The sequence below is a fragment of the Procambarus clarkii genome, chromosome 93, assembly GCF_040958095.1.
Source record: "Procambarus clarkii isolate CNS0578487 chromosome 93, FALCON_Pclarkii_2.0, whole genome shotgun sequence".
Classification (NCBI taxonomy): Eukaryota; Metazoa; Arthropoda; class Malacostraca; order Decapoda; family Cambaridae; genus Procambarus; species Procambarus clarkii.
The window spans coordinates 14,327,009-14,351,145 of NC_091242.1; the positions used below are offsets into that span (position 1 = coordinate 14,327,009).

The 24,137-nt window shown below is 46.5% G+C and overlaps 1 protein-coding gene across 1 annotated transcript in view; it reads left to right on the top strand.

The window, feature by feature from the left end:
- LOC123749902 (UDP-glycosyltransferase UGT5) overlaps positions 1-24,137 on the top strand; it is a 68,547-nt gene that overhangs the window by 9,562 nt on the left and 34,848 nt on the right. The window contains exons 3-6 of the mRNA XM_069319484.1: positions 4,177-4,410; positions 4,710-4,874; positions 5,200-5,422; positions 5,626-5,845. Of these exons, the coding sequence (XP_069175585.1) occupies positions 4,177-4,410; positions 4,710-4,874; positions 5,200-5,422; positions 5,626-5,845 (842 nt within the window). The remainder of the gene's footprint in view (positions 1-4,176; positions 4,411-4,709; positions 4,875-5,199; positions 5,423-5,625; positions 5,846-24,137) is intronic.

A 24,137-nucleotide genomic window follows, 5' to 3' on the forward strand; every position in this document is an offset into this window, starting at 1 on the left:
GAGCATGCTAACTGTTGGGGGGAAGGGGTATGTAGGAGCAGGTATGGTGTGGGGTATTGTGGCCATTAACCCAGTCACGCGACAGACATCAAGAGGTGCAGTGCTCGAACACTCGCTGCCCGCACCCTAAGTGATGCTATTTAGTTGATTTTTTTATAAGAAATGAAAGACTGGTAGACCCCTTTAAAGATGTAAAATGTTTCCCTCATTCAGTAAACGCTTACTGACTTCGACGGAGTTTACTGAGTGATGCTGGCACTGATTTGATTTGATTTGATGGAAACAAAATTGAAGACAGCTACACACCTTTTAAGATGTAAAATGTTTCCCTCATTCAGTAAACGCTTACTGACTTTGACTGACTTTACTGAGTGATGCTAAATGCTATTTAGATGCTGGGACTGATTTAATTTGATTTGATAGAAAGAAAATTGAAGACTGGTAGACACCTTTTAAGATGTAAAAACTTTAAACTAACTATAAAATGTTTCCCACATTCAATAAAACGCTTACTGACTTTACCTGAGTGACTGCTTTTACTGTGTTTACTGACTAATGAAAAATGCTATTTAGATGCCTGGTAGTGATTTGATTTGATAGAAGAAAATTATAGACTGGTATACGATGAGGCTCGTTACTCAGAGTACAAGCCAAATTAAAAGATCTATACCTCAGGCTATAGTCAATATTTGATATGAATACATAGACAGGCATGTAAGCCCCTCAAACTCTGAGAGGGGCAAGTAAACGGAGCTGAATGCTAGGTGGGAAGTAATGTGGTCATTTACCTCACTCAATCATATGACAAACATCAAGGAGGACGTGTGACACAAGGGGGCCATGTGCTACTTATGTGAATATTCGCACCACAATATAATGTTTAAGTTCTGCCGGTTTCGAGATAGGACAGATTATCCTTTCAAGACCACAAGACCGATCAAACGATCTGCCCGCCCAAACGCTCTCCCACTATGTGCTGGTATGTGCTTCCTATACATCTCTGAGGGGTGTCAAGTGGTTGCGGGGGGGGGGGGGGGGTGGAGAGGGAGGGGGGGCGGGCATGACTGGGTACAGTTGAGGCTGATGATGACATTCACCACAGTCGTGCCTAGGCCTTCAAAGAGGTGACCAGCCATGTGGCATGTGCCCATGTGCTCACCTAATTGTGCTTGCGGGGGTTGAGCTTTGCCTCTTTGGTCAAGTGGCCATGTGGCCACCACATGACCACATGTGCCCATGTGGTGTGGGCACATGTGGTCATGTGGTGACACTCCACAGGCCTATGTGGTGGGTATGTGCCGCCACTCCTTAGTGCTCTGGAAGCAAGGCAGGGGAGGGGAGGTGAGGAGGCCCAGCCGCTTGTTTACATAAAATATTACGCCTCATTGCCTCTCACTCCATTTACCCTCAAGACCCCCTAGCGAGAACACACCCTCAGCTCGGACGTGTAACTAATGTCAGGTGTCACACTCACCCATGAAGACATCGAAAGCCTAGAGACTTTGGGGTAAGAATGATTTTTGGTAAAAAATATTGCCACTTCACTCTCTCTCCTATAACTCAAAGCTACATCCTGCTGCTCCCCACCCTTTAACCACACATCTAAAAATCTCGATCTCCTAGGCTCGTCCCTCCATGGGAGGGGGGGGTCGCCCTCTTCGCCCTCAATATATCCTATCTACATATTGCTATTTAACTATATATCTCCACAAATATTTAACTATATAACTCCACACCCTTAACTCTACGCCACATATTCACACTTTTTCTTCTTACAACTACGCAACATGCACACCACCTCCCGTACTTAGTCCATCTACCTCACTATCCTCCTTCTCCATTTCCCCTTTTACCCTCACCAACCCTCAAGTTCCCGGGGGAGGAAATCTGTTGATCACACACACCCCGTCACTTCACTCTCACACACACCCCGCCTCATGTGCGAGCATCCCCTCCCCCTTTCTCTCACTGTCACCTTTGTTGATGTACACCTCTTCCATACTTATCACCCCCACACCCTTCTTACCCTTACATACCCCTTTTGCCCCACATGACCCTCAACACCCCCGTGACAATGACCGTGCGACCCCGGAGACCCCCCCACACACTTTTGACTATGCCCGAGTTCGATCCTCGGGCTTCGACTCGGGTGCCGCGCACAGTCATGGTTATAATTTACCCTACTAATGTCCTTCCTGTACCACCCTGCGATTGCGCAAGAGAGAGGTGGTCACATCTCATGGGCACTATTTCAACACTGCCATGTCCACCTTCGGCAAGGGGCAGAACAAGTCAGCAGATTGGTTCGAGGGCAGTGCAGAGGAACTGTTACCCCTTTAACAGGAAAAAAGACGAGCTCTCTCATCCTACAAGATCCTCCCCTCAGAAAGGAACCTACAGGCCCTCCGTACTACCCGCAGAAGAGTTCAACAAACTGCAACGTGCTGTGCTAAAGATTACTGGCTCCGACTCTGTTCCAGCATCCAAACTGCAGCTACTGTCGGCAACATAAGAGGCATGTACGAAGGGATCAAACAGGCAACAAACCCTACACAAAACAGGACGGCTCCTCTGAAGTCAGCCACTGGAGAGATCCTTAAAGACTGTGATCAACAGATGACTTGCTGGGTGGAACATTACTCTGAACTCTACTCCAGAGAGAACTTGGTCAGCATAGAGGCTTTGGATGCAATCAAGTGCCTGCCCATCATGGAAGAACTTGATCTTGAACTGACTGTGGAGGAAGTTGAGAAAGCAGTGGATTCACTTTCTTCAGGGAAGGCCCCAGGAGCCGACGGGATTCCGCCTGAAGTTCTCAAGTGCGATGGTGGAACACTTAAAACTGAGCTTCATGAACTCCTGTGCCAGTGCTGGAGGGAGGGCTCGGTGCCACAAGACATTAGAGATGCAAACATCATCACTCTTTACAAAAATAAAGGTGACAGAAGCGATGTCAACAACTATCGCGGCATCTCCCTCCTCAGCGTCGTCGGCAAACTCTTCGCCAGGGTCCTCTTGGTCAGGCTTCAGATTCTTGCTGAAAGAGTGTACCCTGAGTCACAGTGTGGTTTCCATGCAGAGAGGTCGACCACTAACATGATGTTCTCCCTGAGACAGCTTCAAGAAAAGTGCAGGGAGCAGAGAAAAGCCTTGTACATTGCCTTCATTGACCTTACAAAGGCCTTCGACCTCGTGAGCAGGGACGGACAAGATCTTGGCCAAGATTGACTGCCCACCCACCCTACTCAGCATGATACAATCGTTCCACAAGGACATGAAGGGAACAGTTGTGTACGATGGCTCAACTTCAGAACCATTCAACATCAACAGGGGTTATACAGGGGTGCGTTCTTGCTCAACCCTGTTCGGCATCTTCTTCGCGATCCTCGTCAAGCATGAATTTGGAACAACCACAGAAGGCATCTATCTCCGTATAAGATCTGATGGAAAGCTTTATAATTTATCCAAACTCCGAGCAAAGACGAAAGTACAGATGCGAATCCTCAGGGAGTTCCTTTTCGCCGACGACGCAGTGATCACCACATACACAGCAGAATGCCTGCAGCAGCTACTCAACTGCTTTGCCACAGCCTGTTCCGCATTCGGCCTGACAATCAGCCTGAAGAAGACACAGGTGATGGGACACGACATCAATGAGCTACCCCTGTATAAACAGAGCAGACTATGTGCTGGAAGCAGTTCACGAGCTTGTGTACCTCGACTCCACAATCTCAGACACCGTTTCCCTGGACACTGAGCTCAACAGGCGTATCGGGATCTATCTCTGGGTAAACTCGGGTACTGGGTCGATCCTAGCACCGGGTACTGGGTCGACCCAAGCACTAGATTGACCCAATCACTAGGTAGACTTGGGTACCGATGAAGAAAGTTCTCCATATACAAAATAAAATTTCACAATAAAGAAAATTAAAGTACTTAGTTAATAGTGGCAATTGAACATCAATAAAACATAACAAAACAATTAAAATTCTATTTTAAAAAACACAATCGCCTAATTCTTTTAAATCAAGGATTTTGATGTATACAACAATTTATATTCCTAATAGAGTGATGATATTTTTATCAGTTCATTGTAATGCTCGAAATATGTAACGACAGCATAATTTTCTACAGTACATCTGCTGAAGGATATCGTGGTCTAAATCTTCCTTACAGATGGCGTACCCATTCGTGCATGAGGTTCCATTCGTGTCCGTACTAGCAACAGCGGTCAACGTACGTCAGGCAGCAATCATGGGCAATGTTTACAACCCAGCTTACGTAACAAACATCTTATTCCCGTACGCCATCCCGATGACGCCCTGGCAGAAGTTCCTCAACACACTTATTCTCATATTTCAACCCTTGTATTTGAAGTCATGGGTGTATTTACCCCTGGTTCAAAAAGAGGTGAGTCGAGATCAGCTTCACTGATTATTGGAGAAATTAAGAAGTAAGAAGGGTGACTGGATTATCTGCAGTTATATTTGATTTCCTCTTGGTACAGGTGTGACATTTTCACGATTCATAAAGTTCTATTTTTTATTTTATAATTTTTGTAAGATATTATACACGATAATTGGAATTAAGAGCCCACCTTTTCCATTTTACACTGTAGGGTTTGCACTCATTCTTCTCCACAAGAACTACTGTACTCATTGAATAAATTACTGACCAGCGTGCAGTAAGGATCTGGTCTTATTCCTCAGATCTCTGCGCAGTTCCCGGAGCTGCCTCCGCTGTTGGACCTGGAGAGGAACATGAGTCTGGCACTGATCAACACCCACTTTAGTATTGATATACCACTGCCCCTTCTGCCCTCACAGGTGGAGGTGGGCGGCATGCACTGTCGACCCGCCAGCCCTCTGCCCCAGGTGAGTTGTCCTTCCCCTCCTGCCCTCACAGGTGGCGAAATAATCCTTAATAAAGTCTTGTCTAACAAAGATTATTTCACATCCTTATCCTTACTTGTTTTCGTGCCCCCAGATTTATGCATTCTTCTTCTTCTTTAACGACACCTCAGTACTACTGTCACTGTAGTTTTAGTGTTGCAAAAACTGCACTATTGACAGATGTTATAATATTTAATTGAATAATCCTTTTGTTTTCATTCAACATACAATTTGCGCTTGGAGATGATTCACTTCATTAAAACTACCCAGAATCTCGGGAATAAGTTCCCTCAACATCACTTTGCAGAATCTGGAGTCATGGATCACAGGGGCGGGGTCTGCTGGCGTCATCTACTTTAGTTTGGGCTCCATAACGCAAGGCACCGATATGCCAGTCCAGTACCGCAACTTCTTCATCGAGGCCTTCCGCAGGCTGCCGCAGCGCGTCATCTGGAAATACGAAGGTGTAATTGAGAACGTTCCTGACAACGTGATGACCAACATGTGGCTTCCCCAGCAGGATATTCTCGGTGGGTTTAATTGTTTGTATGTGTACACTTAAACATATGTAGGAAATTGCTTACGATGCAGATTCATTGAGAGATTACCAAAAGAATATAGTACGAATTCATAATTGCCCTCATAAACTCCTATCTACTCCAAAAACAATGACAGGTGTTAAAACCCATTTTACTTAAATAAAGTCTTACATTTAACAACAATTCTACCGCAGCCCACGACAACGTCAAGGTGTTCATCACACACTGTGGTCTGATGGGTCTGCAGGAGGCCGTCTATCACGCCACGCCCCTCCTCGCCCTCCCTGTGTTCGGAGACCAGCCCAGGAATGCTCTCATAGTGAGGGACTTTCGTCTGGGGCGAACTCTGGTGTGGGAGGAAATCACTGTTGACATGATTGTCAACGCTCTCATCGATATCATCAACGACCCCAAGTTGGTATTTTGTAAACTTTATTGATTAAAAAAATTATATATATATATATATATATATATATATATATATATATATATATATATATATATATATATATATATATATGTATATATATATATATATATATATATATATATATATATATATATATATATATATATATATATATATATATGTCGTACCTAGTAGCCAGAACGCACTTCTCAGCCTACTATGCAAGGCCCGATTTGCCTAATAAGCCAAGTTTTCATGAATTAATTGTATTTCGACTACCTAACCTACCTAACCTAACCTAACCTAACTTTTTCTGCTACCTAAGCTAACCTAACCTAAAGAGATAGGTTAGGTTAGGTTAGGTAGGGTTGGTTAGGTTCGGTCATATATCTACGTTAATTTTAACTCCAATAATTTTTTTTTTACCTCATTCATAATGAAATGGGTAGCTTTATCATTTCATAAGAAAATAATTAGAGAAAATATATTAATTCAGGAAAACTTGGCTTATTAGGCAAATCAGGACTTGCATAGTAGGCTGAGAAGTGCGTTCTGGCTACTAGGTACGACATACATATATATATATATATATATATATATATATATATATATATATATATATATATATATATATGTCGTACCTAGTAGCCAGAACGCGAACGCGAAGTGATACAGTACTTCTCAGCCTACAATGCAAGGCCAGATTTGCCTAATAAGCCAAGTTTTCATGAATTAATTGTTTTTCGACAACCTAACCTACCTAACCTAACCTAACTTTTTTGGCTACCTAACCGAACCTAACCAATAAAGATAGGTTAGGTTAGGTTAGGTAGGGTTGGTTAGGTTCGGTCATATAACTACGTTAATTTTAACTCCAATAAAAAAAATTGACCTCATACATGATGAAATGGGTAGCTGTATCATTTCATAAGAAAAAAAATGGAGAAAATATATTAATTCAGGAAAACTTGGCTTATTAGGCAAATCGGGCCTTGCATAGTAGGCCGAGTACGACGTTCTGGCTACTAGATACAACATATATATATATATATATATATATATATATATATATATATATATATATATATGTATATCACGAAAATAAACACGTGATTAAGAATGTGACAATGTCAGACCACGGAGGAAAATGAAACAGGAATTTCCTTAAATACTTTCGTATATTAAATACATCTTCAGAAGGAATATATATATATATATATATATATATATATATATATATATATATATATATATATATATATATATATATATATATATATATATATATATATGTATATATATATATATATATATATATATGTATATATATATATATAAGGAGTGGACTCCCCACCTGACATCGGCATCTCTGATTCCAAACTGGAAGTTGTTCACGACTTCGTGTACCTGGGCTCCACAATCTCTGACTCCCTCTCTCTTGATACGGAGCTAAACAAACGCATCGGTAAGGCATCTACTACCATGTCCAAACTGACAAAGAGAGTGTGGGCCAACAATAGGCTAACTGAGTATACTAAGATTCAGGTTTACAGATCCTGTGTCCTGAGCACTCTCCTTTATGGCAGTGAGTCTTGGACACTCCGCGCCCGTCAGGAAAGACGGCTGAGTGCCTACCACATGCGCTGCCTTAGACACATCTTGGACATCACCTGGCAGGACAAGGTGACAAACAACAACGTCTTGGGGAGAGCAAGAATCACCAGCATGTACACAATGCTGAAACAGAGACGAATGCGCTGGCTCGGGCACGTTGTGCGAATGGGCGACGGCAGGATCCCCAAGGATCTCCTGTATGGAGAGCTGAGGCAGGGAAAGCGTCCAGTAGGCAAGCCCCAGCTACGGTACAAAGACGTATGCAAAAGGGACCTGAAAGCCATGGACGTCGATCTCGCTATATGGGAGACACTGGCTGCAGACCGTTCAGCCTGGAGGCAGTCTGTTCAACGAGGTCTCTCCAAGTTCGAGGAGTCACTTGCCAAGGAATCGGAGGCAAAGAGACAGAGAAGGAAAGCCGGTAACCAGGAAGACAGACCAGAATCGGACTTCGTTTGTGCTCGGTGTGGGATGGACTGCCACTCTCGGATTGGCCTCATCAGTCACACCAGACTCTGCACCAGGATTGACAACTAGGGCGCAACTCCATAGTCTCCCGAGACTGAAGGATGCCTACTACTACTATATATATATATATATATATATATATATATATATATATATATATATATATATATATATATATATATATATATATATATATATATATATATATATAAAAAAAGGGGGTGGTAGGAGAAGTGAACACTCTTTCGTATTCAGAGTTAAATGTCAAGTTTTTCCCTGAGTGCTCTGTGTTCCCTTCTCTGAGGCTGTGGGTCCCTATAATTACACCAGTGGTGGTACCCCCCTTATATATATATATATATATATATATATATATATATATATATATATATTCTCACGTGGGGGGGTGGGCCGGGGCTCTGCTAGCACTCAGCTGCTAGGGGCTCAAAAGGCCGAATACTCAGCCCATCCGACTCCCGGGATTCACCGGAGTCCTTTGGTCACACAGAAGAGGACCAACAATGCCCACCTCCGCAGGTCTTTGCTTCCACCACAAAAGGGGTGCCACTGATTCACCCTGGAAGCCCTTCAGTCAAACACGGGGGAACTACTGTTAACAGTTCCGGCCTAGACTCATGGAGGAGTGAAGGAAGACTCAGGCTTACCTTATAACCATAACCTCCCTGAGTCTTGCCTGCCAGACAAAAAGGTTGCCGGAACTCTTTTCCCGCCTGTTATCTATCTTCTTCTTAACAAGGTCGCCAGCTGGGTTATTATATCTGGACCCCAGCAATGCAGTTCAGTGGGTGTATTATATATTGTTTGTAGCCAGAAGATTGCTACTCCCATAGATCTGCTGCTAGACTGTTGGCCCAGGGTACTCTCCCAGGATGGTCTGTGTGGCTTTACCTCTCTCTAGCCACTATGTTAATAGTTGCCACCATTCAGGCACTGATACTGATCGGATGGCTAAGGGTACACTTTTATGTAAGTCTGTGCTGTCTTTACCACTCTCCAGGCAATAAGAACTTCTATAGAGAACGTAGTGTTCCCTAGGTGGTACTATGATAACCTTCGTGTATGCTCATAGAGAAATATTATAAACGGAGGCACACTTAAACACAATGATAAAATGTGTGAATTTACTGATGCAAATTACATGAACACACATACAATCACAAGTAATACAGGAATATGAAAATAAGGATAATAAGTCTGGAGATCGTCAGCCTCTTCTTCCACGACCTCCAACACTCCTTCAACTGGGCAGAAAGACAGGAGTCCCACACTCTCTCACAGGAGGGCCTCTTCACTACGTCGGCGCCTCTTCTTCACTGTCCTGCCATCCATACACACTGTCCCCTCTGACAGTCCTGGACACAAGATGCCTTGCAGCCTATTCTACTACTAAAGCATTAATGTCCTATTGCCACATACATAAGTAAATATTGTGGCCTAACTAGCCTACTCACACAAGGGGTAATGGGAGGGAAAATGATCTACCTTACATTCCTGGCTCACGACGCCTGTCCCTCGATGGTGTGAGGTTCCCACGCTTCCTGAGTCGATCCTCGACGATCCTGGAACGTTCCACAGGTCCTCAGGTGTCGTGGAGCCTTCGCGTCGTCGCCGTTCCAATCCCTGAGATTCAGCTACCCCAATCCTGGTTCATCGATGGGCGCCGAGCTAATCACTATTTTCCCACACTCGCCCCTTCCACAAGGCGTTGCTCCTTGTCCTAGGCACTGTGTCGTCCTTCCAAAACACTCAGTGGATGTGACTTGGTCACAGCTAGGCTTGCCCGCCACACTTTTTCAGGCCCCCAACGTCCAGCGTTGCCGCCCAGCGTCCTCGCCAAATATTTTCCAAGTTTGGCCCTCTTTCGCTCAATAAACTTGGTTCCTTTTTGCTTCCCAGAAGCGCGGGGTCTCCAATATATCCGATGGGCTGCGATAGCCTGCACTAATCTATTAAGAAAAGCTTGTAGAGCCTCTAATCCTTGAGAGCTGACCGAGGTGCGTCCGCTCGCTTCCAAGGTCAAGTCAACTCTGACGTTGGCACCGCCGGGGGCACTCGGTGACGTCACGGCGGGCCCTGATTGGTCGCCCGCGACCTAAGTCGGCCAATCCGCGATCGGCTAGTGTCCCTTCCAAAAGGTCATATCTGCATTAGGGGATACTCTTTCATTTTATATCAGTGCGCCAATTTCCCCTTATTTACAACTTATAATGTAACGTTCTCCCTTAACTGGCAGCCGGTCTGGTCGCCACATATATCAATAGACTTCCTGAACCTCAGAGAATCAGTAGGGAGAGCTGATATGACTCTTTAAGCCGGCAAACGAAAGAAATAGGAGAGGGCACCGTAACATACCCCTCCCCTTAAAATAAGAGTCATATCGGAAGAGCAGCACTCAAGAGGGCAACCTATACTCTTGCTCCCTCTGTTCCTGAAGTGTCACTCCTCCAGTTGGTGACGTGGCTCGTACCACCTTGCTAGTCACTTGCCTCATTATATCTCCACCTCGCATAGGAACGGGTGTGATGGGTGTTCTCTGAACACCTACAAGAAATCCTCTCTCCGTGGCCACGAGTCTACTCCAACGGCTCGTTACCACTATAAGATTCAGTGCATGCAGCGCCTCCACCGCGTCGTGCACTCCGAGATAGTCTTGCACTTCCACTGCGTCCTACAGGTACTCCATGTTTCCTCTCATGATCTCTTCGCCAATCCTCTCTCTTCTCGGTTCCTCTTCTCCCATAGGTGCGTTGTCTCCTCACAGTGGCACTTGTAACCTGTACTCCATCCAGCAGCCTCCTCTCTTCCACACTAGGCTTTTGCGATGGCCCAATGCCCCTCTGGTTAGGCTGGCGCCTATCCTGGGCGTACCTATTCCCTGCTTTCTTCGTATTGCCTTTCCTATACCATTCGCTCCTTCATTCCCGACGAACATCTTCACTCCTCCATGAGATTCTCTTCCCTGCAGACGTCTTCTTCGGTTCGTGGTTGGGCTCATCCACCTCCCTGTGGCTCACCTCACCACGGTGGTTCATCTTGCACCTACCACTATTCATCTGGCTGGCATAGGGTGCACTGCGTCGTGGCTCCGCCGCTCTGCCCCTCACTGCCGTTCGCTCATCCACTGAGCTTACTTTATTCACGTTTCTGTGTGGGGGGAGTGCGGTCTGCAGCCTCGTCACCGCCCCAGGCGTTTGTACAGCTGCTCCTCGCCACTCCTCCACACGCATCATCAGGCTTAGTCGGAGGTCCCCGTCGGGGTTTTCCACGACCTCCGACGACCTCTCTGCACTCTCGCCCTCGTTGTCGTCGTCTCTGGCGACGTTTCCCCTGGCGAAGTCGGCTTCCTCACTACCATCTGGAGCGACCGATACCTCACCTGGCAGGGTTGTACCGCTGCTTGCAACATAGGCACTTCTGGCCCAATCGGGTTGTATCCTGCCTCCTCCGAGGTCATTACCCAGCACCATCTGTACATGCTCTAGGGGTAACTTAGGGGCTACAGCTACTATAGCTTTCTCGACTCCGCAGTCGGCAATCAGCTGTATTTCGTGAAGTGGCAACCTGTATTCCTCCCCCACACTGCGTATCCTCACCACTCCCACAGGTGAATCATTAAATTCCTTGGGAAGAATACTCCTGGTTACCATATTTATGTCAGCACCCGTATCTCGAAGAACGGCAACCTCCACTGGGTCTGACTTTCCAAACTTCACGTTGGCCCCGAAAACGAAGGGATGTTCACCCAACTTCATTTCCCAACCATTCACGTTGGGTCCACTACAATATGGGGTGTGAACAAACACTCTCTCCTCTTCCAACATTAGTCCTATATTCCTTTGGTGCTCCTCACACTCGCGAGCATAATGTCCTCTCACACCACAGTTGAAGCATCGGCTGCCTCCCCTGGGCGGCCACTCGCCAGTCCCTCTGGAGGTACCACTTGCAGACGTCCCCTGGGTCCTCCTTGGACTCCCTGTCGTCGTGTCCGGGACTGCCGCACCTGCTCTCGAGGTAGGTCCACTGCTCACAGCTTGGGGCTTCCTTCCCGCGTCTCTTGAGCTCTTGAACCGGGTTACTTCATCGGGCACGCTACTCTTGGGAGAGTTCCCACCTGTCCTCGCTGCTCCTGAACTCCTAAAGTTCCCTCCCGACCTGGGGTAAGGCGAGTGTCTGGGTGGTTGTTACGAACCCGGATCCAGCGTCCGAGCACGGAGCAGTGACGACCGCGCCATCTGTGGGTCAGCTCCCGAAACCCCCACCAAATGGACGACAACACCTGGTGAGGACAAGGTGTACTGGCCACAAGGGCCAGTTTCCAGTCCTGTTCAGCACACAACACAGCCGCTGCTGACCTCTGGTGAGGTGGTGCTCAGACAACAACGCCATCTATAGAGTGGATACGTCGGGCGTTTGTGTCTGAGCCTGTAAGTGAGGTGCTTTAGTGTGTCCCTGTTATTGATGACGTGTCTGCTTACAGAGTCGACCTGGGACTGCTGTGATGGAAGTTGAGTCAGTCTACCCAAGGCAGCCGTCCCCATACCTTGTGCTTTGCTGTAGCAGCTGTGAGTCGCCTCCCGGAAGAACACTGTGGTGTTACCCTGCCAGTGAAGTGGCAGTAGAAGGATTGTCTTACCCGGGACCGACTGTTGGAGACGATTATCCACTGGGGTATTGAGGACAGGAGAGTGATTTGTGGTATCACACGAGGCTCCTGACTAGGGCGCTACCCTAGTATCGCTCATGGAGTGGCCTGACCAGCGTTGCTGATCCGGAACCTGCCAGCAGACCTGTTGGACTTGTGGTTGACGGCCTCCACGGCGGTGCCCCCAGTGGAACTGTGTTTTGACTGACCTGTGGCCAGGGTAGACTCAGCTTCTCAAAGGATTCGTTGTGAGGCCACGAAAGCACCCAGGACTTGTCACCGAGAGTTTGGATCCAGAGTCTTCAGGAGAAGACGATAGTGTATATACTTCCCTTGTGCAGTGTTAATACCCCTCCCCCTGAGTAACCTTTTTATATATTATTTATTTGGTGATGGTAACAATTATAATCTTAAGTTCTTAACTTCATTTCCCTTCCCCTTTAAGTTACTTGCGTCACGGATCTCATCCCTTGAAAGCCACTACTGGCTTGGAGCCGGATACAACTTCCTCTAATAACATCAGAGTACGAACTCAGTTGCGACCCGAGAGGGCCGTAACATAATTGGCATCCCCAGCGGGATCCGTCCCCTTGTTAAGTATGTTTGACAGGGGTGGTGAAGTAGCGTAATCCCTGTATATAATTCCCCCTGTGTGTGACGATTGGGACGCTATATGTCCTGTGCGGTGCTCAAGTGATTAAGTGCAATATTGCGTAAGTGCGGTGCCCGAGGTAATTACGTGCAATATTGGCAAGTGAGGCGCCAGGTGCGATAAAGTGCAATATTGACGTAGAACAGTGCTCGGTGCGTGAAGTGCTAACGTGAAAGCGGTGTGTTAAGTGCTAGTTAAGTGTTCCATCTGTGACAATGGCAGAAAAAGCTACCATCGATGATCTGGACGATGTTCAGGCTTTTCTGAACAGAGAGGACTGTCTTGCCAGATTAAAATATCTGAGCAAACCAGAACTGGTACTAGTGAGCGCCTACCTGGAGATCAAGATCCGTGCCAGTGATTCCCGTGTGGAGATCTTGTCCAAGGTTCACCGGCACTTGAAGGCAGAAGAGAAACAGGAAGGCGAGACTCCTAGTATAAAGGAAGATGAGGAAATAGCTTCCACGGAAAAGGAAGATAAGGGCAGTGACATTGACAGTGATGCAGGTGAGCTTAATATTAGCTTTCTTACAGTCAAAATGCGTGCCCTAGAGATAAATCGTGAGATAGAATGGAAGAAATTAGAAATGGAACGAGAATTAAAAGAAAAGGAATTGGCGATGAGGCGTTTAGAATTAGAAAGAGAAGAAAGAAGAGAAGAACGAGAGAGAGAAGAAAAACGAGAGAGAGAAGAACGAGAGAGAGAAGAGAAACGAGAGAGAGAAGAGAAAAGAGAAAGAGAAGAGCGAGAAAGAGAAGAGAAACGAGAAAAAGAACGAGAGAGAGAAAGAGAAGAACGAGACAGGCAAGAACGACGGGACAGAGAGGAAAGAGAGAGACAACATGAACTAGAAGTATTGCGGTTAGGTGGTCGGAGGCAAACAACGGACACCAGCGGTTTCGATCCGGTAAGAAACATCAAAATGGTCCCAAAGTTCAACGAAAGGGAAGTTTCGAAGTTCTTCGCAGCCTTCGAGAAAGTCGCTGCCTCTTTGGAGTGGCCAAGGGAGAATTGGGCCATCATGATACAGTCAGTCTTGACTGGGAAGGCCCAAATCGCCTACTCCACGTTATCCCTTGACGACTCCGGCGATTATGACAAGGTGAAGAAGGTTGTGCTCATGGCGTACCAATTGGTACCTGAGGCATACAGGCAGAAGTTCCGAAACCTGAAAAAGACCTCAGAGCACACGTTCACCGAATTTGCCACAATCAAGGAGCGACTTTTTCAGGAATGGTGTGCCTCTCGGAAGGTGGAGACCAAGGAAGACCTCGAGCAGCTCATACTGCTAGAGGACTTCAAGGATTGTTTGTCTGGAGACCTGAAGACGTACTTAGAGGAACAGCAGGTAGAGACCTTGAGTGCGGCAGCCACCATGGCTGAAGAATACATCCTGACTCATAGGCCGTCTGCTAAGTACGTCCCGAGGAATTACCAGCGCCGGTTTGACAGACCTCATGACGAAGAGGAAAGACCCGTCCCACAAAGCGCTAAGAAGACGCCCCCAAGTAGCCCTCGAAGGACTAGTCCTAGCAGTCCGAAACACCGGAGTCCAAGGAGGAATGTGGTGTGCTGGACTTGTGGGCAGAAAGGGCATGTAGCTGCGATGTGCCGAGGCAGAAGAGGTGGCGGCGCACGAAGGGAGGTGATGTTGATGAGCTGTGGAACATCACCAGCAAGAAGCCAGTCGACGACGACGCAGGAAGAACCCAGATTGTTTTCCCCTCACACTTCAGGCGGGAATGTATCGAGTGATCATACTGGTAAATCAGTTGTAGTGCTCAGAGATAGTGGAGCAGCCCAGTCCCTGATCGTGAGAAGCTCGTTACCCGAGGGAGTAAGTGTGGACGGGAGACAACACGTTGTCCTGGTTGGGTTTCCAAGGACGCAGTACATCGCCCCCTTATGCCAGTACATCTCGACTCGCCTTATTTCAGCGGCACATGTGCGTTGGCAGTAGTCAATACCCTCCCTGTGGCTGGGATTGACGTGGTACTAGCCAACGACTTGGTGACAGATTGGAGCATCAATCTTCTCAAGGTCGCGGACGAGTCAGCCAGAACAGCAAGGTCTGAGGTAACGACGGGCCGTGGTAATGTCCAGGTAAAAACAGACCCGGATTCAAACAGGTTTAATTTGTCCTCTCACCCGCAGATCGACAGTGTTCTAGCAGAGTCTCCTGATTCTTCTCTCGACAAGAAACATGAGGTAACGATGGTAGGAGTACCTGAGCTAGAAGAGAGGCCTTGTGTGCAGGCACCCACGGATACCAACGAGTCTGGAGCGAAGGCGGATGTGTACTTGCGGTATGGCAAGGTACAGCGTTCATTGACCCGACCAGAGATTCCCCAGACGTCAGAGGTATGTGAGGTATGTGCGAAGGTTCTAGAGCCCTCTTCGGTCCAAACCAGGCTAATGGATGTAGCCGGCTATGGACATTACAGGCTCAGAAAGCTTATCCATCAGTTTACCAAATGTTTCCTACCGGTATTTTGTTTTGTTCTCGTATGTGTTCTCTGTGTTCTCAGTAAGGATCAGTGGACGACCCGAAGGATGATGGCTCCCTTGAACATCGTGAAGAGATCCCAGGGATTAGAGACGGGTACTGCGAGTGTTGCAGTCGACGAAGGAACCTGGAAGGTGATGGTTGATACAGGAGGTACGACATGTGATATTATGAGTGACTGTTTCCGGCAGGTTGATACCCCCCGCGTGATTGCTGGGCCTCAATGCAGCGTTATGCGGAACGTTTGTCGACCTGACGGTGGCAGAGCGAATGCCATCTTCGGTGTGCAAGCAGCCCTGTTGGAACTAGGTGTGGGCCTAGTAGACGAGTATGTAGTAAGTACTGCCTTGCCCACTGTCGCTGTCACTCTGAATTATCAGACCCCTGTATTCCAGGTTCCTGTCTCCCTGAAGGACTACCGGACCGGCACCAGAAATGCCGTCTGTGACCAGCCATCATCGGTGCCACGACATAGGGAAGTGTCGAGTCGCCCTAGACCGGGTCGATATCGATCCTTACTCGAGAGATGTGAGATGAGGCCCCTGTTTGACATCGCAGTGGAAGTGTGGGAGACTACTTCAGACAGATTATCATCTTCTATCCGCAAGTTCCCGTGGTGCCGGAATTGCCCAGTAGGATAGTTCTGTGGACGAGACAGCCTCGACGTTCCAGTTTACGGTATAAGTAGGTCCATTTGGAGTTGTGTCACCGTACTAATTTGGTTTGTAATTTTCTTTCTAGAAACCCAAACCAAATTCTTTTTGGTGGGGAGGTGTTACGAACCCGGATCCAGCGTCCGAGCACGGAGCAGTGACGACCGTGCCATCTGTGGGTCAGCTCCCGAAACCCCCACCAAATGGACGACAACACCTGGTGAGGACAAGGTGTACTGGCCACAAGGGCCAGTTTCCAGTCCTGTTCAGCACACAACACAGCCGCCGCTGACCTCTGGTGAGGTGGTGCTCAGACAACAACGCCATCTATGGAGTGGATACGTCGGGCGTTCGTGTCTGAGCCTGTAAGTGAGGTGCTTTAGTGTATCCCTGTTATTGATGACGTGTCTGCTTACAGAGTCGACCTGGGACTGCTGTGATGGAAGTTGAGTCAGTCTACCCAAGGCAGCCGTCCCCATACCTTGTGCTTTGCTGTAGCAGCTGTGAGTCGCCTCCCGGAAGAACACTGTGCTGTTACCCTGCCAGTGAAGTGGCAGTAGAAGGATTGTCTTACCCGGGACCGACTGTTGGAGACGATTATCCACTGGGGTATTGAGGACAGGAGAGTGATTTGTGGTATCACACGAGGCTCCTGACTAGGGCGCTACCCTAGTATCGCTCGTGGAGTGGCCTGACCAGCGTTGCCGATCCGGAACCTGCCAGCAGACCTGTTGGACTTGTGGTTGACGGCCTCCACGGCGGTGCCCCCAGTGGAACTGTGTTTTGACTGACCTGTGGCCAGGGTAGACTCAGCTTCTCAAAGGATTCGTTGTGAGGCCACGAAAGCACCGAGGACTTGTCACCGAGAGTTTGGATCCAGAGTCTTCAGGAGAAGACGATAGTGTATATACTTCCCTTGTGCAGTGTTAATACCCCTCCCCCTGAGTAACCTTTTTATATATTATTTATTTGGTGATGGTAACAATTATAATCTTAAGTTCTTAACTTCATTTCCCTTCCCCTTTAAGTTACTTGCGTCATGGATCTCATCCCTTGAAAGCCACTACTGGCTTGGGGCCGGATACAACTTCCTCTAATAACATCAGAGTACGAACTCAGTTGCGACCCGAGAGGGCCGTAACAGTGGTCACTCCCTCCTGAGATGTAGTGCCTCCTCCAGCATGTCGGCTCGGTCCGCTGCAGCCTTCAGGTCCTTAATACCTGCTTCTCTCACCCTTACTCGCAACTCAGGATGAAGCACTGACATAAACTTCTCCATCACCATCATTCGTTTGATATCATCCGCCGACTCCGCTTCCTCCGCCTTCAACCATCGTAGGAATTTCCGTTCCATATCCCTGGCGGTCTCGGCGTAAGTCTTTCCCGACGCTCTCGTACACTCTCTGAACCGCTTCCGGTACATCTCCGGTGTCAGCCGGAATGAGTGGAGCACCGCATTCTTAATCGCGTCGTAACTAGTACACTCCTCTAGGTCCAGCATGTTGTAGGCTTCCCGGGCCTCACCAGTCAACCTGCCCTGGACCAGAGCAGCCCAATCATCTTCCGGCCACTCCTTCAGAGTTGCTATCCGTTCAAAGTGTTCGAAGAACGCCTCAGCTTCTTGTGGTTCGAACGTAGGTAAGTCACGTTCCCTTACCTTGAGGTCATCCCGCCGTGCAGGTAGCGAGGGCAGACCACGTTCAACGCGACGCAATTCGACTTCTTTCTTTGCCTTTATCTCCTCCAGTCGCAGTTGTCTCTCTCCTTCTCGCTGCAGCCGAGCTTCTCGCTCCTCTCGCTGCAGCTCAGCTGCACGTTCCTCTCGCTGCAGCTGCAGCCGTGCTTCTCTCTCCTCTCGTCGCAGCTGGGCTTCCAGTTGCATCTTCATTATTTCCAGTTGCAGGCTCCTCCTACTACAGCTGGACCTTCCACTGCTTCCATGTTCACTGTGAATTCCCTCCACACTGGTAGGCGCTTGGGGTGGCTCTAGTCGGGACGGTTCACCTTGCGACAGCTCTCCTCGGGACGGCTTCTCTTGAGATGGCTCCTCTCCTGTCGCCTCCTCTCGAGCTGTGAGCTGTGCCATGATCTCTATCCTTCGCTCCACTACCTTAGTCGTCCTCAACCTGATCCCAAAGTGGTTTGCCACTTGTTGGAGCTGGGCCTTGGTACACTCTTCCAAAATTCTCTCGTCCTTTGTGTCAATAAATTTCTTTACTTTGTCCTCCTCCATCTCTATATCATTGAGCATACACGACAGCACAGACAGGTTAGTAGGCACTAATTTCACCGTTTCAGTCCCTTAGCTGGTTGAGTAACAGTACCACTGAATTCGCTGGCCACACCGTATTAGTACCCTGGCCACACTTGTCTTGAAATTTGGGCCACACTGTAGCTTGATCCACGCTTCCTTGCGAAGTTCCCAGTTCTTGGCTACCGGGGTTCGAATCCTGGCGAGGTCGCCAGTTCTCTGTCACGTGGAGGGTGGGCCGGGGCTCTGCTAGCACTCAGCTGCTAGGGGCTCAAAAGGCCGAATACTCAGCCCCTCCGACTCCCGGGATTCACCGGAGTCCTTTGGTCACACAGAAGAGGACCAACAATGCCCACCTCCGCAGGTCTTTGCTTCCACCACAAAAGGGGTGCCACTGATTCACCCTGGAAGCCCTTCAGTCAAACACGGGGGAACTACTGTTAACAGTTCCGGCCTAGACTCATGGAGGAGTGAAGGAAGACTCAGGCTTACCTTATAACCATAACCTCCCTGAGTCTTGCCTGCCAGACAAAAAGGTTGCCGGAACTCTTTTCCCGCCTGTTATCTATCTTCTTCTTAACAAGGTCGCCAGCTGGGTTATTATATCTGGACCCCAGCAATGCAGTTCAGTGGGTGTATTATATATTGTTTGTAGCCAGAAGATTGCTACTCCCATAGATCTGCTGCTAGCCTGTTGGCCCAGGGTACTCTCCCAGGAAAGTCTGTGTGGCTTTACCTCTCTCTAGCCACTATGTTAATAGTTGCCACCATTCAGGCACTGATACTGATCGGATGGCTAAGGGTACACTTTTATGTAAGTCTGTGCTGTCTTTACCACTCTCCAGGCAATAAGAACTTCTATAGAGAACGTAGTGTTCCCTAGGCGGTACTATGATAACCTTCGTGTATGCTCATAGAGAAATATTATAAATGGAGGCACACTTAAACACAATGATAAAATGTGTGAATTTACTGATGCAAATTACATGAACACACATACAATCACAAGTAATACAGGAATATGAAAATAAGGATAATAAGTCTGGAGATCGTCAGCCTCTTCTTCCACGACCTCCAACACTCCTTCAACTGAGCAGAAAGACAGGAGTCCCACACTCTCTCACAGGAGGGCCTCTTCACCACGTCGGCGCCTCTTCTTCACTGTCCTGCCATCCATACACACTGTCCCCTCTGACAGTCCTGGACACAAGCTGCCTTGCAGCCTATTCTACTACTAAAGCATTAAAGTCCTATTGCCACATACATAAGTAAATATTGTGGCCTAACTAGCCTACTCACACAAGGGGTAATGGGAGGGAAAATGATCTACCTTACATTCCTGGCTCACGACGCCTGTCCCTCGATGGTGTGAGGTTCCCACGCTTCCTGAGTCGATCCTCGACGATCCTGGAACGTTCCACAGGTCCTCAGGTGTCGTGGAGCCTTCGCGTCGTCGCCGCTCCAATCCCTGAGATTCAGCTACCCCAATCCTGGTTCATCGATGGGCGCCGAGCTAATCACTATTTTCCCACACTCGCCCCTTCCACAAGGCGTTGCTCCTTGTCCTAGGCACGGTGTCGTCTTTCCAAAACGCTCAGTGGATGTGACCCGGTCACAGCTAGGCTTGCCTGCCACACCTTTTCAGGCCCCCAACGTCCAGCGTCGCCGCCCAGCGTCGTCGCCGAATATTTTCCAAGTTTGGCCCTCTTTCGCTCAATAAACTTGGTTCCTTTTTGCTTCCCAGAAGCGCGGGGGCCTCCAATATATCCGATGGGCTGCGATAGCCTGCACTAATCCACTAAGAAAGGCTTGTAGAGCCTCTAATCCTTGAGAGCTGACCGAGGTGCGTCCGCTCACTTCCAAGGTCAAGTCAACTCTGACGTTGGCGCCGCCCGGGGCACTCGGTGACGTCACGGCGGGCCCTGATTGGTCGCCCGCGACCTAAGTCGGCCAATCCGCGATCGGCTAGTGTCCCTTCCAAAAGGTCATATCCGCATTAGGGGATACTCTTTCGTTTTATATCAGGGCGCCAATTTCCCCTTATTTACAACTTATAATGTAACGTTCTCCCTTAACTGGCAGCCGGTCTGGTCGCCACATATATCAATAGACTTCCTGAACCTCAGAGAATCAGTAGGGAGAGCTGATATGACTTTTTAAGCCGGCAAACGAAAGAAATAGGAGAGGGCACCGTAACAATATATATATATATATATATATATATATATATATATATATATATATATATATATATATATATATATATACATATATATATATATATATATATATATATATATATATATATATATATATATATATATATATATATATATTTATTTATATATATATATATATATATATATATATATATATATATATATATATATATATACATATATATATATATATATATATATATATATATATATATATATATATATATATATATATATATATATATATATATATATATATAGAAAACACACACTAATATAACAATGTAACAATCAGCGTTCGAAGACCTCGTCCAGCTCTTCGGAGGTCGGGTGCGTATCCAAGATACAGCACGCATTTCCCCTCTAAACAGCGACACTCAGGCGCTGGAACATGAAATTGGCCGCTCTTGGGTCTCTAATTTTCCCAATGAGTTCCTCGCCCACCTCCTTCAGGAACATTTACCACAGGCGCCCAGAGTCTCAGAGCCTATCGGCACGAACCTGTAACAACGTTCTAGGTCCCTGTACTTGTTGGTTTTCTGGGTCTCCCTGAAGGTAGCTTCCCCGCCTCCCTCAGCTGTGATGTAAGGTAGATAGGTATCAGCCAATGTAGATGCACACGTGTAGTCCCACACGACCTGTTTACCTGCCCTCCACGGCTGCAGGGTGATTCCATCTGGGCGTTTTTGGCTGTTGTCAGGCCTGCACAACTGAGGATCCCTTTGTGCTGGACACCTAGCTGTAGCCAAACTTCTCTTGATGATGTCATTGACTGCTTCATGTCTGGCAAGTTTTCCCTGTGTCTTACGACAGATGAGACCATGGCTGCCGTATTGGTCTGCCCGTGCATGGCCGCAAATACACCGGTGCTCGGTGGAGATAGGGGCGACAAGGCGCAGGGCAACACCAATACTTAGGGTCCGATGATCCAGGCGGGTGCCCAAGGCGGAATTAGGGACTGCCAACAGGAAGTCCCCGGCATGGGGCACTTGCACAGCTAGAAGACGCGCTCTGTCCTTCCTGGAAGCTGCCTCCAGCAATGATGTGGCAATGTTTTCCACTATGTGGCTGTCCCACTTGGACTGTTTGCAGTCATTTGGAAAAGTTGGGCGAGGGAGAGAGTTGTTAGAAATTTCCAACACTAATACAATACAGTTGTATTATTATTAATTATTACTAAAATCTACTAATTACTGTAGTAACTAAAATTAACCAACAGTAGGGTTCACATGAACTAATAATTGTATCTGTACAATAATGCTAGAATTCTTACGTAACCAGACACCAGTATTGCGTCAGATTCTACCAAAATAAACACATTTATATCCAGTGTGTTAGAGAATTGAGTTTGATTCTCTAAAAACAACAGTATTCTGTGTGATAATTATTTACCGATAACCTGACTCCCAAATAATGCAAAATCGAGCGTTTCTAGTTACAACTGTTATCTGGTAATAAATTTAACGTCACGCGTGAATGCCATGGAGAGAATTAAAATCATCTCCATCTCTCGTTTACCATCGTAAAACGAGAAAGTAATAATATTTAACGCCCCAGAATTATTACCCAGTCTTTATCAAAGCATTTTTGCCACAACTGTGAGAAATAATATTATTCGTGGTGAATAATTTGTATGGCGAAAGCGAGACGCGGGAGGGAGAGACGCCATTAAGGAGAGAACGTGTGTAGGCGTCGGTGTGAGAGGAAGGCGCCTGAGTGCGGCGTGAAGACTTGTTGTGGAATTGAGCAACTAGTTTGGTCAGTGTCTAGGATACGTGTTCGCCATTGTGACGCGAGTTTCGGCAAGCTTCAACTTATACAGTGCCCTATTAGCTAAGTACACATATAACTCCCTTTTGATGCATCATTAGAGATTGTATATAGCAGGGTAGCTTGTCGTCACGCCGAGTGACATAAATAAAACACATGTTAGTATATTTTATTACTCTCCATTCCCAATTTCTTGAATATAGATATTTAGCAGCCTAATATGTTGCTACGTAATATCTTAATTTACAGCTTGCGTGTGAGGAATTCCATGAGCTGTTACTTTACCCATGTTATTCATCTCCCAGTGTTCTACGAAGAATTCCAGACATTCCGAGGATGATTTGTGACTGATGTCTTCGAAAACGTCTTCAAGCTAAGACTTTTTCGTATTTCTTTATTATTCAAATTATCTGTACTTGATTGTCATTACAGAGTGCTGTGCACTAGTATCTACACATTTTTATTATAATCATTAATTTCTGATATTTATGATCTATATTCTTATTGGTGACAAATTTACTATTGATTCTCTAATTGGTCATAAGATTAGGTTATTACACAATAAACTGGTGTACGAACCACACTAGTTCCTAGACATATATGAAGTTCTAGCAATAACCCCCCAATGTAGGTGTTTGAGGCTTTAATTCAATTCAATTATTTATGCAGCCCATTAATTATTCAAGTGATTATATTTCTAGTCTTTATCCATAGTTACTGGTTCCTCTAGGAATTTCAAATAATCACAATTTATTTGTTTCCCTCTTTACTATAAAAGCGGGTGGTCCTTCGTAATTGATTTCATTACTTTAATAATTATATAAATAGAGTCAAGCCCCAAATGTCCCACATTATGGTCCTTATCGAACCGGATAAACATAAATTATAACTATAAATACTAATTAGTAATAACTAATCAATGTGATGTAGTCTAGACTAACCATTTAATTAATTGTGTCTACCAACAGCGTAACATAGGTTAGCCTAAGTCACACCAATTCATTGCTACTTTCACCTCATGTATAAGGTAGTACTAGTGGGACATAGTCAATTACCCACAACACTTAGACCTATACCTCATACTGAGGTAAGAATCTTTAGGTCACCAGGAGCAACAGCTCATAACCTTTATAATACATAATTGTTTTCACTTGTGTGTGCAAGTGCACACTTATAAACTATAAAATCCAAAAAAAACAAAAATACAGCACAATTATATTCACATTACTGCACCACAATAATCTTTACCAATCTTATTAGGTAGAATTTAGGCTGAGATTGTGCTGAATTTGGCACAAGCCCAGACTAAATAAATTTATAGTTTCTTAGGTAGGAATTATCACGACTAGACTTAAGCTAGTCAGTAGTGTATGTATTATACCATTTGTGCTGACCCTATCCAGGGTGGGATTAAACTTTGAGATAACTCTGATTGGAGTGTCTCCATAATATTTCATCTTGTACTCATTATTTTGTGTGTATCTATTTTGTGTATTGCTG